The sequence below is a fragment of the Aotus nancymaae genome, unplaced genomic scaffold (genome assembly GCF_030222135.1).
Source record: "Aotus nancymaae isolate 86718 unplaced genomic scaffold, 86718_ANA_hifiasm-v0.15.2.pri h1tg000029l, whole genome shotgun sequence".
Taxonomy (NCBI): domain Eukaryota; kingdom Metazoa; phylum Chordata; class Mammalia; order Primates; family Aotidae; genus Aotus; species Aotus nancymaae.
In genome coordinates this window covers 68,639,651-68,653,385 of record NW_026988442.1, presented here as the reverse complement: position 1 = coordinate 68,653,385, position 13,735 = coordinate 68,639,651, and the positions used below count along the sequence as shown (strand labels likewise).

The window sequence follows — 13,735 nt, the reverse complement described above, 5'->3', positions numbered from 1 at the left end:
AGTGTGTCTGTAAGGGAGAAGAATCATGTCCTACAGGAAAATGCTTGGTGTAACACCTTTATTTAAGGGATGAGTGAAGAAGGGAAAAGAGTCTACAAAGAGGGTGTAGGAACAGATTCTTCATGTCCTTAAGAGATGCTAGATTCTTCCCTTCCTCTGGATCTTTGTACAAGCTTTTTCTTTCACCTGTGTTGTCCTCTTATCCTGCCTTTTCTTCTACTAAATCTCATCCATCCTTTTAAGATCATTCTCCAACATTCTTTTCTGAGTCCTCCATTATACCCTCAAGGAAATTATGGTTTCCTTCATAAAAACCATTATGTGTCCCATCTTGAATCATGATTTAATTGTTGTTTCTAATTGTTTTCCCATGCTGGTCTTTTCTCACACTAGATTAGAAGATTATTCAGAGGAAGGGTCAATGCTAACTTTTTTGTGTACGTCACAGTTCTTAGAATTGGAGCAATGGCAGGTATTCACTAGGCACCTAAATGGTTGTTAAATGACTCCCACTGTTGTATGTGATGACCAGTGATCCCTATGTCCCAGAGACACAAAATAGGCCCAGTTTACACCTATTGTCCTGGTATGATTATTAACAGTGCCTTTTGCCTTTAGAATTATCATAGTTTCAACAATAAATTATGGAGTCACCCTATTGATAGTGCTACCAATATATTTTTTAGAAGTCTAGCATCTTTAAGTGGTAATATTTCAATATAAATGTCGTTTAGCTTTGGGGAGTAAGGATTGTTAAGGTATTTTTGCACACATTTGGCATTCCAGATGTCTCATTCGGTGGGTGGCCTGTTGCTCAATTGACAGATGTCATTGTCTATTATAGAGTCACAGGTGGTTTATTTTTATAAAAATACCATTAAATTCTCTCTTTCTGTTGTATTCTCTTTCTAAATATACATATATTTAGAAAGAGAACACATATGTACATATGTACTATTTATATAATTTATTTACATAATATGTACATTATATATAATTTATATAATATGCATATATCACTTTATAGCACATACGTACATATATGATATATCTCACTATATATGAAATATAGCACTATATCATGATATAGATCAATATATGTGATATACTTATATATATCATATATAGCGATATATATAATATATGAACATATTATATGTATGTATGTACTATATATCTTATAAACCACTAACCATAGTTTTGGAAATGTCAGATGCTTTTTCATGTTTGGTTTAAAGATAACCTTTTTGAATAAGCAGTTAGGAATTTTCTCCAAACAGAAGAATTACAAGTTTTCCACATTCTCAGAAGAAAATTTTCAACATTTTCAATTTATTTAAGCCTATCATTCATGGAAAAAGAAACATTAGTACTCATTCATGAAAATCCTAATTACACAGATAGCTAATCATTTCTAAAGAATGATCATGCTCCTTCATGGAGAGCAAAATCTAGATTGTCAAGCTCTTGGTTAAACACAATTTCAAAATTATGAGACACCAAAAGTAAGTTTTTAGTATTACTTACTTCTTGAATTATGTAGTTTGGATTCTATATAAAAGAATTCACTGGTTAGTTCCCAAATCTCCACCTAATATTTGTTTCTCTATCCAGATTATATAACTTGACAGCCAAGGAGGAAATAGATACCATTCTTTCTTGTGAGCCACAAACTCTGCAAGAGCCATTCCCAGTTCTATTATTTCCCAGGACAGAGTATCAGAAATCCCATGGGAACAGTTTATGTGTGCCTGGGCTAATCTGTTTACTAGTATAGTACAAAGGTGCACTGTTTATATCTGAGAAAATACTTATAAATCATGCTTTTTCAGATCACAAATACTCATTTATCTTTAGAATATATCACCACCTGAGTTATTTTTATGTAAATATTGCACCTCTTAAATATAATGATGATAATAGAGGCTGTGAATCCATAGATGTGCTCAAGTGTTCCCTTTTCAATAACTGAAAATATTTAAATCCCAGAAGCCTTAGCATCCTAGAAGTAGCAGACAGATGGGTCAATAGAGTGAGACCTATAAAAGTTGTGAGTAATGAATAAGACAGACTTGTGGGCTTCTGTAAGGAAATTGTGGTGCATCTCCTAGGTTGGTATGTTCTGGCTGTGCTGTGAACCATAGCCCAGAAATGATTGACTCAAAGAGAGTCCTCAGCTCCTTTGCTCCTTTCAGCTCTGTCATAGAAAGCTCTCTTTGGCAAAGTGTTGGAAACAACACAAGGTGGGACAGGATCTGCAGATTTCCTCACTCAGTCAGAAGACCGGCTGGAGTTATCCAGCTTCTGGAAATCAGTTAAGAGGTCAACTTTGGGAAGCAAGTTCCCAAGATTGCAGAGAATCTATGTTGTGGTGACATTGCCATTCCTTACTTGTTGGCATCCTTGTTTGGAAACTGCCTCATTTGGCTATAATTTTACTTGATGATTAAAGCACAGATTTTCATACGTATCTTCTGTTCTCTGAATGTAAAATTATGAAATACACCTACATTCACTTCTAAGTGTCAGTATTGTAATTGAGCAGATTTTTGTTTTTCACTGAAACCTGGAGTTGAATTGTCTTGAGCCGGAAGGCATTCAAGCTGCTGCTTTTCACTTAGCTATATTTCTCTATAAGCATCTAATTGTTTCAAAAAGTGAGGTACAGTATGTGAAAACCTGAATCTAATGCAAATAAGTCTGTACAGCACTAAAGCTAACAGGTGTTCTCATTAATGTAAGTAGACATGGAACAATTCTTGAATGTTTTATAAACACTCAGAATCATGGCCAAATAAGTTACAAAAGCATAAAGATACATACTGTAACATCTTTTATTCTCGTTGTGTACTCTCAGTACTTATTAATAAGGGACATGTGTGAGTAATAAACTAGTGGCAACAATACCTACTTCTGCTTAAGTCACTGTATCTTAAAGTTAGCTAATACTTCTAAATATTATTAACAACGTAACTACTGCCACCTCCTCCCACAGTTTGCTTATTTATTAGTATTAATGGTGTTCTTGTAAAATTAATGGCTACAATGTTGATGGACAGCAACGAGCATCTTTGCATCACTGAGGTTCTCTAAAGACTTGACCCATTAACCTAAGGATTCACTCTTTTAAATTTTGAACTTATATTCCAATTCCCATACTGTCAACTCCCAACTCCAAAAACCTGTATTTCGGGTGAGATTCTTGGATGATCTAGTGTAGATGATCCCTGTAAAATATTTGGGTGACTTTGGAATATAATCAAGAACAATCTATTTTAAGAATAAGCATTGAAATACAAATGACTCTTGTGCTTTCCAGCCCTTCCAAGTTTAATCCTATTGTCTGATGTCTAGGAATTGTTGACTGCTGGGAAAATGTGATCTTCAGACTGCTACTCTCAATCTTCAAAATAGTTTGCCTATTCTACTTTCATGAAGTGTTTTCAGTAGATGTCAAGATTACATTCCTTATATTACCTGAAAGAATGCAATTGTATTGGAACCTTCAAAGTTTTATGACAGCAATGAGTTAAATATATTATGGCATACCAAACAACGAAATACAATGCATTCACTGAAATGAATAAAATAGATAAGATTTGTCTATTTATTATTTTCTTAGTCTTCCTTATGTATCAGTTGTTCAGCCATGCATGTAGACAATTGTCATTGGCCTCAGAATTATAGCATAGTTGGAGGAACAGGAAGACCAACAAGGCAATGGAACATAGACCAATTTGTGCTATGATAAAGGAGAAGCAGGATGGTATGAGTACTCTTGGGGGAATATCAATTTCAGAGAAGCCTTTACTGGAAAGGTGACATCTCAATTGATTTGAATGATATGACAGAGGATGTCAAAGGGGTCTAGGCAGCAGGAACACCCTGCTCTAAGGGAAGAACTGAGAATTAGTATGGGACAGCTGGGAAACCAAAGGAAAAAAAATCAGTATGGCTGGATGGTAGAGATGCAGAGGAAAATGTGGAGCTGGGGAACTGCAGAGTTGGTCAGTGCCAGAGCACACAGGGGCTGGCAGGCCAAATTAAAGAATCTGCACTGCACTGCAACAGCTGTGGGGAGCCTCACAATTATATCAAGCAGAGGAATGGGATGATCAAATCCAGTTTCAGGGAGATCACTTTGGCTACAATGTATAGTATGGATTTCAGGGAAAAACATGGATGAGACAAGAAAGCAGGGATATTATAACTAAATTCTCATGAGAGATGATGGTAGAATAGATAGTAAAATGCATTAAAAATTTCATAATAGTACACATATTTTCATTAAAATATAAACATACATAATATTTCCTCATGGGTCAGAAAGATATGTATAAAGAGACAATTCAGTATATCTTGAAGAAAGGGAGATTTTATGTTACACTTTTGAATTTATTGAAATTTTTAAAATTGAACATTACCTACATAAGGACAGTAATAATAAAAAATAATTCCAATTTGAAGACGATGGGGGCAGCAGATTCCCAAGTGTCATGTGACTAGATGAGTAACTGAACACAGTGAATATAGCTCAGGCAAGAAGGTGATCTGTGGTTGGCAGGGAGTGACTGGTGGTGACAAGTCCCAGGATGTTTCATGTATCTACAGACAAGTATTGCCCCCAAGTTTAAAAATTAAGAGCAATAAAAGTCTAAGTTGATATCTTTATACACCAACTGCTTCGATTAGTCTCTTTTTCAGTCGTTTATTTCCTATGAGCACCACAGGCAAAAGTTTTGGTGTAGCTGCTGCAGAACTGTGGAAACTGCTAAACTATCTACTAATTACTTGGATAGTATTCTTTCATGAATATTGAGAAGACTGTTTCTCAGTACTTAAAATATTTTAACACAGATAAAAGAATAAACATGAGGGGTTTTTTTTTGGCTTGTTTGTTTGAAATAAATTTGGGGTTTAGATATTTGTTAAACCGAAAGGTAGAGTGGGAAAGTAATATGGGGTATGAATGTTCACTACAGGGCCAATTTTATTATGCAGAACAAATCTCTGTGGTACAGATACATGGACCAAATTATTTGGGTGTCAAAGTACAGCTCAATTTCACTTAAAAAGCATTGTTTCTTGAAAGGTTGGCCTTAAACCTTAGACTTTGGAATGCACTGGAGATCTGTCGTGTACGTAGCCCAACGTGTGTTTACTTTCCATTAATAAGAGATTGCTTACATGGGCAGGTTATTTTGATATGATGACACCACTGAGGGTTCCAATAAATGTACATGCAAATCAATCAACCCCAAACACATTGAAAACATATCCAATAAACATCTGGAAATTAATGAACGGACATTTGTTAACACAGGGGGAGTTGTGGAAATGCTGGATCCATTGGTGGCCTGGTTTATTTAGTAGCATGTGGATTTAGGAACATTTCACAGAGTCAGAAGAAACAGAGTAATTATAACATAAGGTTCAACATCTTTAGATATGTAGAACATTTTCCGTTGCTTAAAACAAATATTCCCTAAGAAAGTATAAAACATTTTTCTGACTTGCAAAGTTTTTGCAGTCTATCATTTAAATTACTTAAATAAAGGGAGCTTTACTGCTCCCCAAAGCTGAGAATATAACACCCTCCATGCATATTAGCTTGATCTTCTTGACAGACCAGAAAAGTGTCTGTGTGTGCCAATTAAAACAAAAATGGATCCCTAGTGGCTTGTTCCTCATGCAACTTTTGAAGACTGCTATCATTGTTTGCTAGGGTAACCCTGGATAAGGCTGCTATCCAAAGTAAACAAAGTTTTCAAAACTTTCATGACAGATGGGGATTACAAATGCATTTTAATAAGAGAGTTGCCAAAGCAACTTTTTTTTTGTAATCAGCATATATTTACTTAACATCTAGCAACATTGGGAACACAAGGCAGATACTTTCTCACAAAATGCTTTAACAAGTAACATTTCTGGAAAGGCAAATTGAAGACCTTTTACATCTAACTGATATTTTACCCTTAGTTTAATTTTAACTTTGCTCAACATGTTAAGAAAAATGTTAGAAATTCCTCAAACCAGACTGTAATTTGAGACAGACATTCAGCCTGATAGTGTAATTTCTTTGGTGGTCATAAACACCTTTGAGACCAAGTAATTTAGCTAATAGTATAACCGTGACAACCTTCACTTGATCAGCTGTATCAAATGTGGAGTGATACAAGATGAAAAAATGTGAATCTGTGTGTGTGTTTTTAAGCATTATTACTTCAATTTTAGGTCTTGATATCTCCCTATAATGTGTATATTTTCTGCTGGGAGTATTGAATACAGATATGGACAAAATTACTATCACAAAAAATAATGCATATTCACTTCAAATAAACAGTGTATTTTGATATAACTTTTTATTTTTACTTAATTTAATTCAAATATAAAACTTCTATAATGAAGTCCAAAGTATCTCTAAACATAATAGCAATTAAATTCCATTCCTCTTATCCATGTATTTCTAGAACCACTGTAGCCATATTATTTAACATGTTTTAGAGATCTTTGGATATTTGGCATATTTTATTATACATTTCCTACATACCATTTCAGTTTCATTAAGATGGAATAGTCCCTCCTTAGGTTCTAATCAAAATGTGAAAGATATTTGTTCAAGTATAGGATTGCTTTAGTCCTTTCTAGGATTTGAAGGAGTTTTAGATAACCCAATTTAGTTTTAGATATATTTTTTCATAGCAAGACAGTGCTTGTTTTTGGAAAGGAAAATCAGCGTAAGGATTTTGCATGATCTTTTAAAATCGGGCTATCTTTAGCGTAACTGCAAGGAAAGAGGCAACTTTGTCTAAAGTTGCTATTCCAAATTTCCTAACTGAAACCAAATTATCACAGCCCTTTCCCCGTTCAAACACACAGTTCTTAACTGTATACAACTGTTTGCTAAGAACCAGTGAACTAGAAATCAAGATCTTTGTAATCTCTTAATTTTATCATTTAAAATGATGCCAATTTGATAGAATGGCATTCTCATTTTCCTCATTTGCTTCATTTTCTTCATTTGCAAAATTACTTTATGATAGTGGAGGGAAGCTGCATTTGGAGAATGTTTATTATGTGCTTTGAGATCATTAAAGCTGATATCACTTTGCATACCAAGTGGTGGTATTCACATCCTTAATATACTAAAGTTCTGATACAATCAACCTTTAAAGAATAACATATCATGACCACCAGTTTATGCATACTTTCATGATGTAAATGTGCCTGCAGTAATTACTCCCTCCTCTGAAATCTTGACATGAGCATTGTGTGTGCCACTCACATTGGGACTCAGTATAAGCTATTTTCTATTGTTATTTATCTGTATATGCATATGTCCTATTTATCCAAACAGATTGTGAGCTCTTGAGAGTGGGGGCTGTGTATCCCTAGCTTCTAGCAATGTGCCTTGTACTTAATGGATGCTTAATCTGTCATTGTTAATGATTAGTAGGATGTTCCGTCATGAACACATCCTCTCTAGTCTTCTGTACACAAAATTATTTGTGGGATTTATTCTGTAATTGGAAGGGTGGGGCTCTCAAACAGAGAGGAGCACCCTGTCACTCATTACCTCTTACATCTTTGGTAATCTCCCCATGTGCATCTGAAGTCAATTGAAAAAGAAGCTGGTAATATTTAACCATGAAATATGTTTTGCTGATGAGGTATCTATATCATTGATCATTTTATCTGTTTGGTTATTATTTATAAAAAGACTGGCAATAACTAAATTAAAATACCAACAATGTTTACTTTTTGTAGCTATGCATAATTTTGATTCTTTGTTATCTTTATTTTTCCCAAATTCTACACAATAAAGTATTATTCTTATAATCAGAAAAAGTTAAGTTCTAAGAAAGATTTTATTTATATTCTAGTAAACAAAAGTATGGAAATTTGTAATGGTATAAATGCTATTCTACACATTATTTTCTCATTTAAATTAAAATCTAATAGTATAAAATCTTACTGCCAGAATGAATATTGATGAGAGTGGTACTTAATTGACAATATTTAAACGAATAATACTTAAATCTTAATTGACAATATTTAAAAGAACAATACGTAAACACTATTTAAACTCTTTTAAGATGCTTCAAATTAGCATAAGAAAACTTCATTTAATTAAAATCTAAAACACAAATTTCTTCACTCTTCATCTCTTATCAGTGAAGTCTGTACTTGTGTCTACCTGCCTCCATATTTAGAGGAACTGTAAAAAGGACACAGACTGTTCTAAGCCCACGTGAAAACTACTGTTGAATTAATCCCTGAAAGCCTTAAGGAATGTGCCCACTCTGCACGTTGCTCAGTGGACATGCTTCTATAATTTCTTGGGCATAAATTTCTTACCAGCAAGAATTCAGATGGACTATTATTTAGTATGAAGAAGTTCAAGACAAATTTTCCCAGATGGATACTTAAAGATGTTTATTATTGACACTGGCCCACTTCATTAAGGCTACTTTGGTGCTCTGATATATTCCTTCAAAATACGACCTTGTGGTGATGAGGGATGTCAAGAAACATTTGCTTAAAGTAGGTTTCTAAGCAAGATGGAGGCCAGCATCTCTTATCTAAACCTGTTATGCTTTCTGTAAGTTCTTCCTTCATTCCCTCACCCTAGCATCTGTCACGGAGGCAAAACATGATATAGAAAGAGTACATTAGCACAGCTTAATATCAAAGCCTTTATCTCTGTTATACATTACTTTGGATTGTCGTAATAAGTTGTTCAATCAAAAGGTTTAGTCAAAGCTAACATTCTTTACTGATGTCTTTTTTCCCCAAGAGTGTTGGAAATTCGATTGTTCAAAGTGCAAATATGATTCAGCAAACCATTTATCAGAAATCCTAGAGAAGTAAAGTAAAAAAGTGAATTGAGGAACCTGAATTAAATGGGCTTTACCAGTCAAAGATTTTGAAACTACTTTTTTGTGAGTGACTGGAATAGAGCAGAACAAAGTCAATTACTGACTGTAATTAAGAAGTGGATGCATTTAAACTGTAGAGAGCAGTAGCAGACTTCTCCAGACTGCCTGGTAACTCGAAAGATTAGTGGGAAGACAGAGGAAAGGATGTGAACTGTATCTCTCTGATAGCATGTTTTGAATGAATTGCATTTATATAGCTCTCTGATCTAACTTCTCAAAATGAATTCGTAAATCACTGATTATGTATGATTAATGCAGTAATATATTTGGACAAAGGAACTTTTAAAATACATTTTGCTTTTGGTTGTGTTAGCAATGTAAGATCCCCTTTGCATTGCATAGCATGCACCAAAAATGCAAATGCACTGCTAAAGTACTTATATTTTATCACTGTTTGAATTTACTAGACTGAAAGCTGAACTATGTTGGCTCTTCCGTAAACCCTCATAATATAGTAAATCTAATTATGTTTGTTTCTCATACTTTTTAAATGTTGTTTCTTTTTATAATTTTAATAATGGTTTATTTATACTGGCAGAGAAATATTATATTGTACATTGTGCTTTGGCTAATTCATTTGTCTTTGTGTATGTTTACAAATTATGATGTTAGAAATACATTCATAATCAAAATATTTAACTATAGATTAGGATGAAGGTAGAGGTCAAGGACATTACTAGTTTTCTTGTGTTAGTTAGAAATGATCTTATATTTTTAGATTACAATTTCTGAGGCAACATTGTATAAAGTAAACATTTGGAACTTTATCTGAGTAGAGAACATTGCAATGGTGTTCAGATAATTAGGCAAACATCACCTTAACTGTCTTTTACTGGATACATAAAACAGAAGACTGTTTTGAGCCATCCTAAATCTTATATGCAGTATCATTTTAAAAAGAGAGAGAAAAAATGATTGGCCCCAGTGATCTGTCAAATTCTAGTGTGGGCAATTAAATCCTATTAATTTTCAATCTTTCACTTCCTATAATTACATACACTTTAGACAGTTCCTTTCCTTACAGTTTTAGAGACCACACTTGATATTGGAACCCATCTCAATCAACAATGGTTGCTTTGCAGTACTGATTAATGTTGAATCTCTATAGAGTTTTTCTAAAAACAAATGACAAATGAATATATGTGCAAATATGTAACAGATTTCTTTAGAAAGCTCAAAATCATTGTCATTAAATGCTGCCATAAGAATCCTTGAAACCTTCAGAATGAGCCATTTGGGGTAATAATTGTCACTTTAATGATAGAATTATAGAGATGGCCTAAAGCATGATTTGTGATTTTCTGAACCTGTGCCACATTTCAGCGTTCACCTCCTGTTTAGAGCCAGGAAGGCTGAGAAGAGGTGACTGGCTCCTGATTGAGTATTTTGAAATGTCAGTCCTCTAAACCTCTGAACTCTGTGTGACAGTAGTTGGGAAATGTTCATCTTCCTGTTGCAAGAAAAAGTCAGTAATACAAAGGGAAAATCTTCACAGTTCAGATTGATGGCCAAATACAAAAAGTGTGTCCACACCCACTGTAATCAATTTTTTCTCTAAGTAGCCTTTTATGTGTGAAACTTAGAGTATTTCTCTGTTTCTATAGGGTCATATCCTTTTCTCACAAGTCTAAGGAGAAAAAGATTCACTGTAATGAAAAATACAGTTACACGCTAAACCTTGCCAACTACTTAGCAGTGCTGAGAGTCAGGAACCTGGATGTTCATTTGATAAATACTCTCCCAGAGAGGTTCAAATATGTAAATGAACTTTCATTTTAATATACTTCTTTTGTGGAGAAATTTTTTTTATTATTACTTTCCTATAGATCTCTGATAAGAAAGTAGAAATAATCAAATGTTATTCATCTGAATGACCTTTTGGAAGTCTGCAATTAGACTTTTTGGTAAATAATCTGTTTTAGAGCCCTCCATAAAAGGAAATCAAATATAGAGATACTATTAGATTTGAAAAGACAGACAGGAAAGAGGCAAACATGCAGAATGAATTCTGACACACCCGGGTGCATTTTTTCTGCGGGTTCTGACTTAAGTGTATACTGTCTGCAGTTCTCTGAACTTCCTGGCTTATTTCTCCTTAAGTTGGAGTAATTCAGCTTTAGCCCTACTCTGACTTAATCGTTCTATTATTAAAACAATAATGTATTTGTTATGACATGAAAAAACAGTTTAGAGAGAGCAGTTCAAAATGCTCCCAGTTCCCAGAAAGACAATTACTAGAATACAAGAAAATATTTCAGTGTATTAAACTGTGTTTTTTAAAAATGGATTTTTACATGTAAGAGATTTATCTTACATAATTTCTTTACCTGTCGATTTTTTATTTTTCAGATCACAACAGTATCAGGAAATGAGTTCCTTCTACAGTCAGATATTGACTTCATCATATTGGATTGGTTCCACGCTATCAAAAATGCAATTGACAGATTGGTATGTATTTGTTTTGGCTGTTACCTTTATTAATTAAAATGTAGTCATTTAAATCTTATTGCTCAGGGCATGTAACACACACACACATTTAAATAGATCCTATGGACTGAGAGAATTTAAGTTATTTTAGTTTAAATAGAATCCACTAAAAACCTTTTCATCAAACAGGATTTGTAGAACTAAATGTCATTTAATTTCTCTCTTTCAAAAATGTAGTGCATTCTTACTTTTTTTTCTGAAATAACACAGACATTCATTTACTGGAGGCTGTAAAAAGCACACAAGCACTTAATAACTACTGAATTTTTTTCATTTTCAGTTTATGCAGTCCATAGTGCAAATTCCTGAAAATAAATATCAATGTATTTAAGACCACACTCACTGCTATAATACCAATAAATAATAACCCTTTGTACTGATTTTTATTATTCTTCCAGCTAAGCTAGATTGTTCTTCTCATGAAAATTACATATCTAGAACTTCATGAAATTATCCTAAAACATACATTCAGAGTACGTTTTTTTAAGAGTGAACTTATTTAAAACCACTCATTTCATACTGAGACTCTAGAACATTTAATTTTAGAAAACTAATATTTGCAAAATTTTGAGAAAAAAATTGTTCTTAATATGGAATACAATAGGATAGTAAAAGATTTTCTGTGTGATTTTCTTGATACTTAATTGCAGGTTTTCATTATATTCATTTGGGGACTAACACTTTAATAAGTAAAATAACAAATTAACTTTTCCCATTATCGGTAAACACCCCTTAAAGGGGTGTGTGTGTGAATGTGTGTGAGTGCACATACATACGTACACACAAGTACACACAGTTTGTTGTCATTGAGGGCGGACTCTGGGACCAGACTGCTAGAGTTTGAATTCTGGTTATTTGTCACCTGCGTGGGCTTAGGCAAATTGCTTACCTATTTTGGCCTCATTTTCTTAATAAGGAAAATAAGGATAATAATAATACCACCTACTCTATAGAATTGTTGTAATGATTAATTGAATTATGCATGTATAGTGCTTAGCATTTAGTAAGTACCATATACATATATAAACTATTATTAGAGTATTCAGCTCAGCATAGAGGACCTATCCCCAAATAATTTCCTTACTTCAAATTTCCCCATAAACACCAAAATAGACCACAAAACTATATGGTGAATCCTTGATTTCTGGTAAAATTATTTAGTCTAATTATTTGCTGTTTCCAGCCAAAGGATTCAAGTTGTCCATCAAGAAACCTGGAATTATTCAAAATCCAAAGATCCTCCAGCACTGAATTGCTAAGTCACTGCGACAGTGATATAAAAGAACAGAAACCAGAGCACAGAAAATCTTTAAGTGAGTATTTTCTTTGACTTGCTCATTTTAAGTTTGTCTAAATGCAGTGCTTATGAAATATAAATGCTTTGAAAGGAGAGTTAAGCCAAACTCATCGTACTCGTAGAAGATTCGTAGCCATTTCCTGGACAGGGATTCATGCACTGGAGGGCAGTCTGGGCACTTTGCTCACATCATTGTTGGTAATGCCTTTTGAGAAAATAATTGTTCCAAGGTCATGGTCTCTGCTTACAGCAAACCTCTGAATCTCTGAGTAATAGCCATGGTGTTCAGATCGGTGATTGATTTTGAGAGTGGGAAATGTCAAGCGTCTCCAACCTTGGTATCTTGACTGTTTTATTTGCATACATTAAAGGATATGAGTGATCACTAGCATTGGTCTAACTTAAGTCAACAGGCTATGCCACTTTCCATACCTTCAGACCACCAGAAAGATTTAGAAACATGCTTTCAGAGAGGCTGAAAATGTGGGATATGAATTAGATGTTCTCCAAGGTCACACCTAGTTCTAATATTCTAAAAGAATTGAATTTAGAGTAAAAAGAATGGTCTCACTACTTACATAATGATCTTGAGTATCATTCTTGACTGTTCCCGAGACTGCTTCTTCTTCAATGTAAAGGGATTATAAAATATGTCATACCTATCTCACAAAGTTGCTTTGAGTCTTAACCTCCCAAAAGAAGAGGAAGACATCTTTGGAACCAGAGATAACCTATTTTCCAAGATCTTAAAAATTACAGTATTTTGGGGGTTCTTCTACCTAGCTGACCCCAATCTTGAGAATCACCATTTTTTCCCTATGACTAAAGATCAGTATACTGACATCCTAAACTTTTGAATTTAAGAAACACTCAGTAAGTTGAGAAAAGCTGCTAATGGAGTGTACACACACACATACACACACACACACACTCACACACTTATTTATGCTAGATAATTATTTGCATACATATACATATATCTGTGCATTAAGAAAGATATATATGTATGCAC

General features: G+C 33.8%; 1 protein-coding gene across 2 annotated transcripts in view; it reads left to right on the top strand.

The window, feature by feature from the left end:
* The window catches only part of ARHGAP15 (Rho GTPase activating protein 15), a 634,760-nt gene that overhangs the window by 295,567 nt on the left and 325,458 nt on the right, over positions 1-13,735 (top strand). For both annotated transcript variants that reach the window (XM_064382800.1, XM_012473459.2), the window contains exons 7-8: positions 11,289-11,387; positions 12,610-12,739. In XM_064382800.1, the coding sequence (XP_064238870.1) occupies positions 11,289-11,387; positions 12,610-12,739 (229 nt within the window). The remainder of the gene's footprint in view (positions 1-11,288; positions 11,388-12,609; positions 12,740-13,735) is intronic.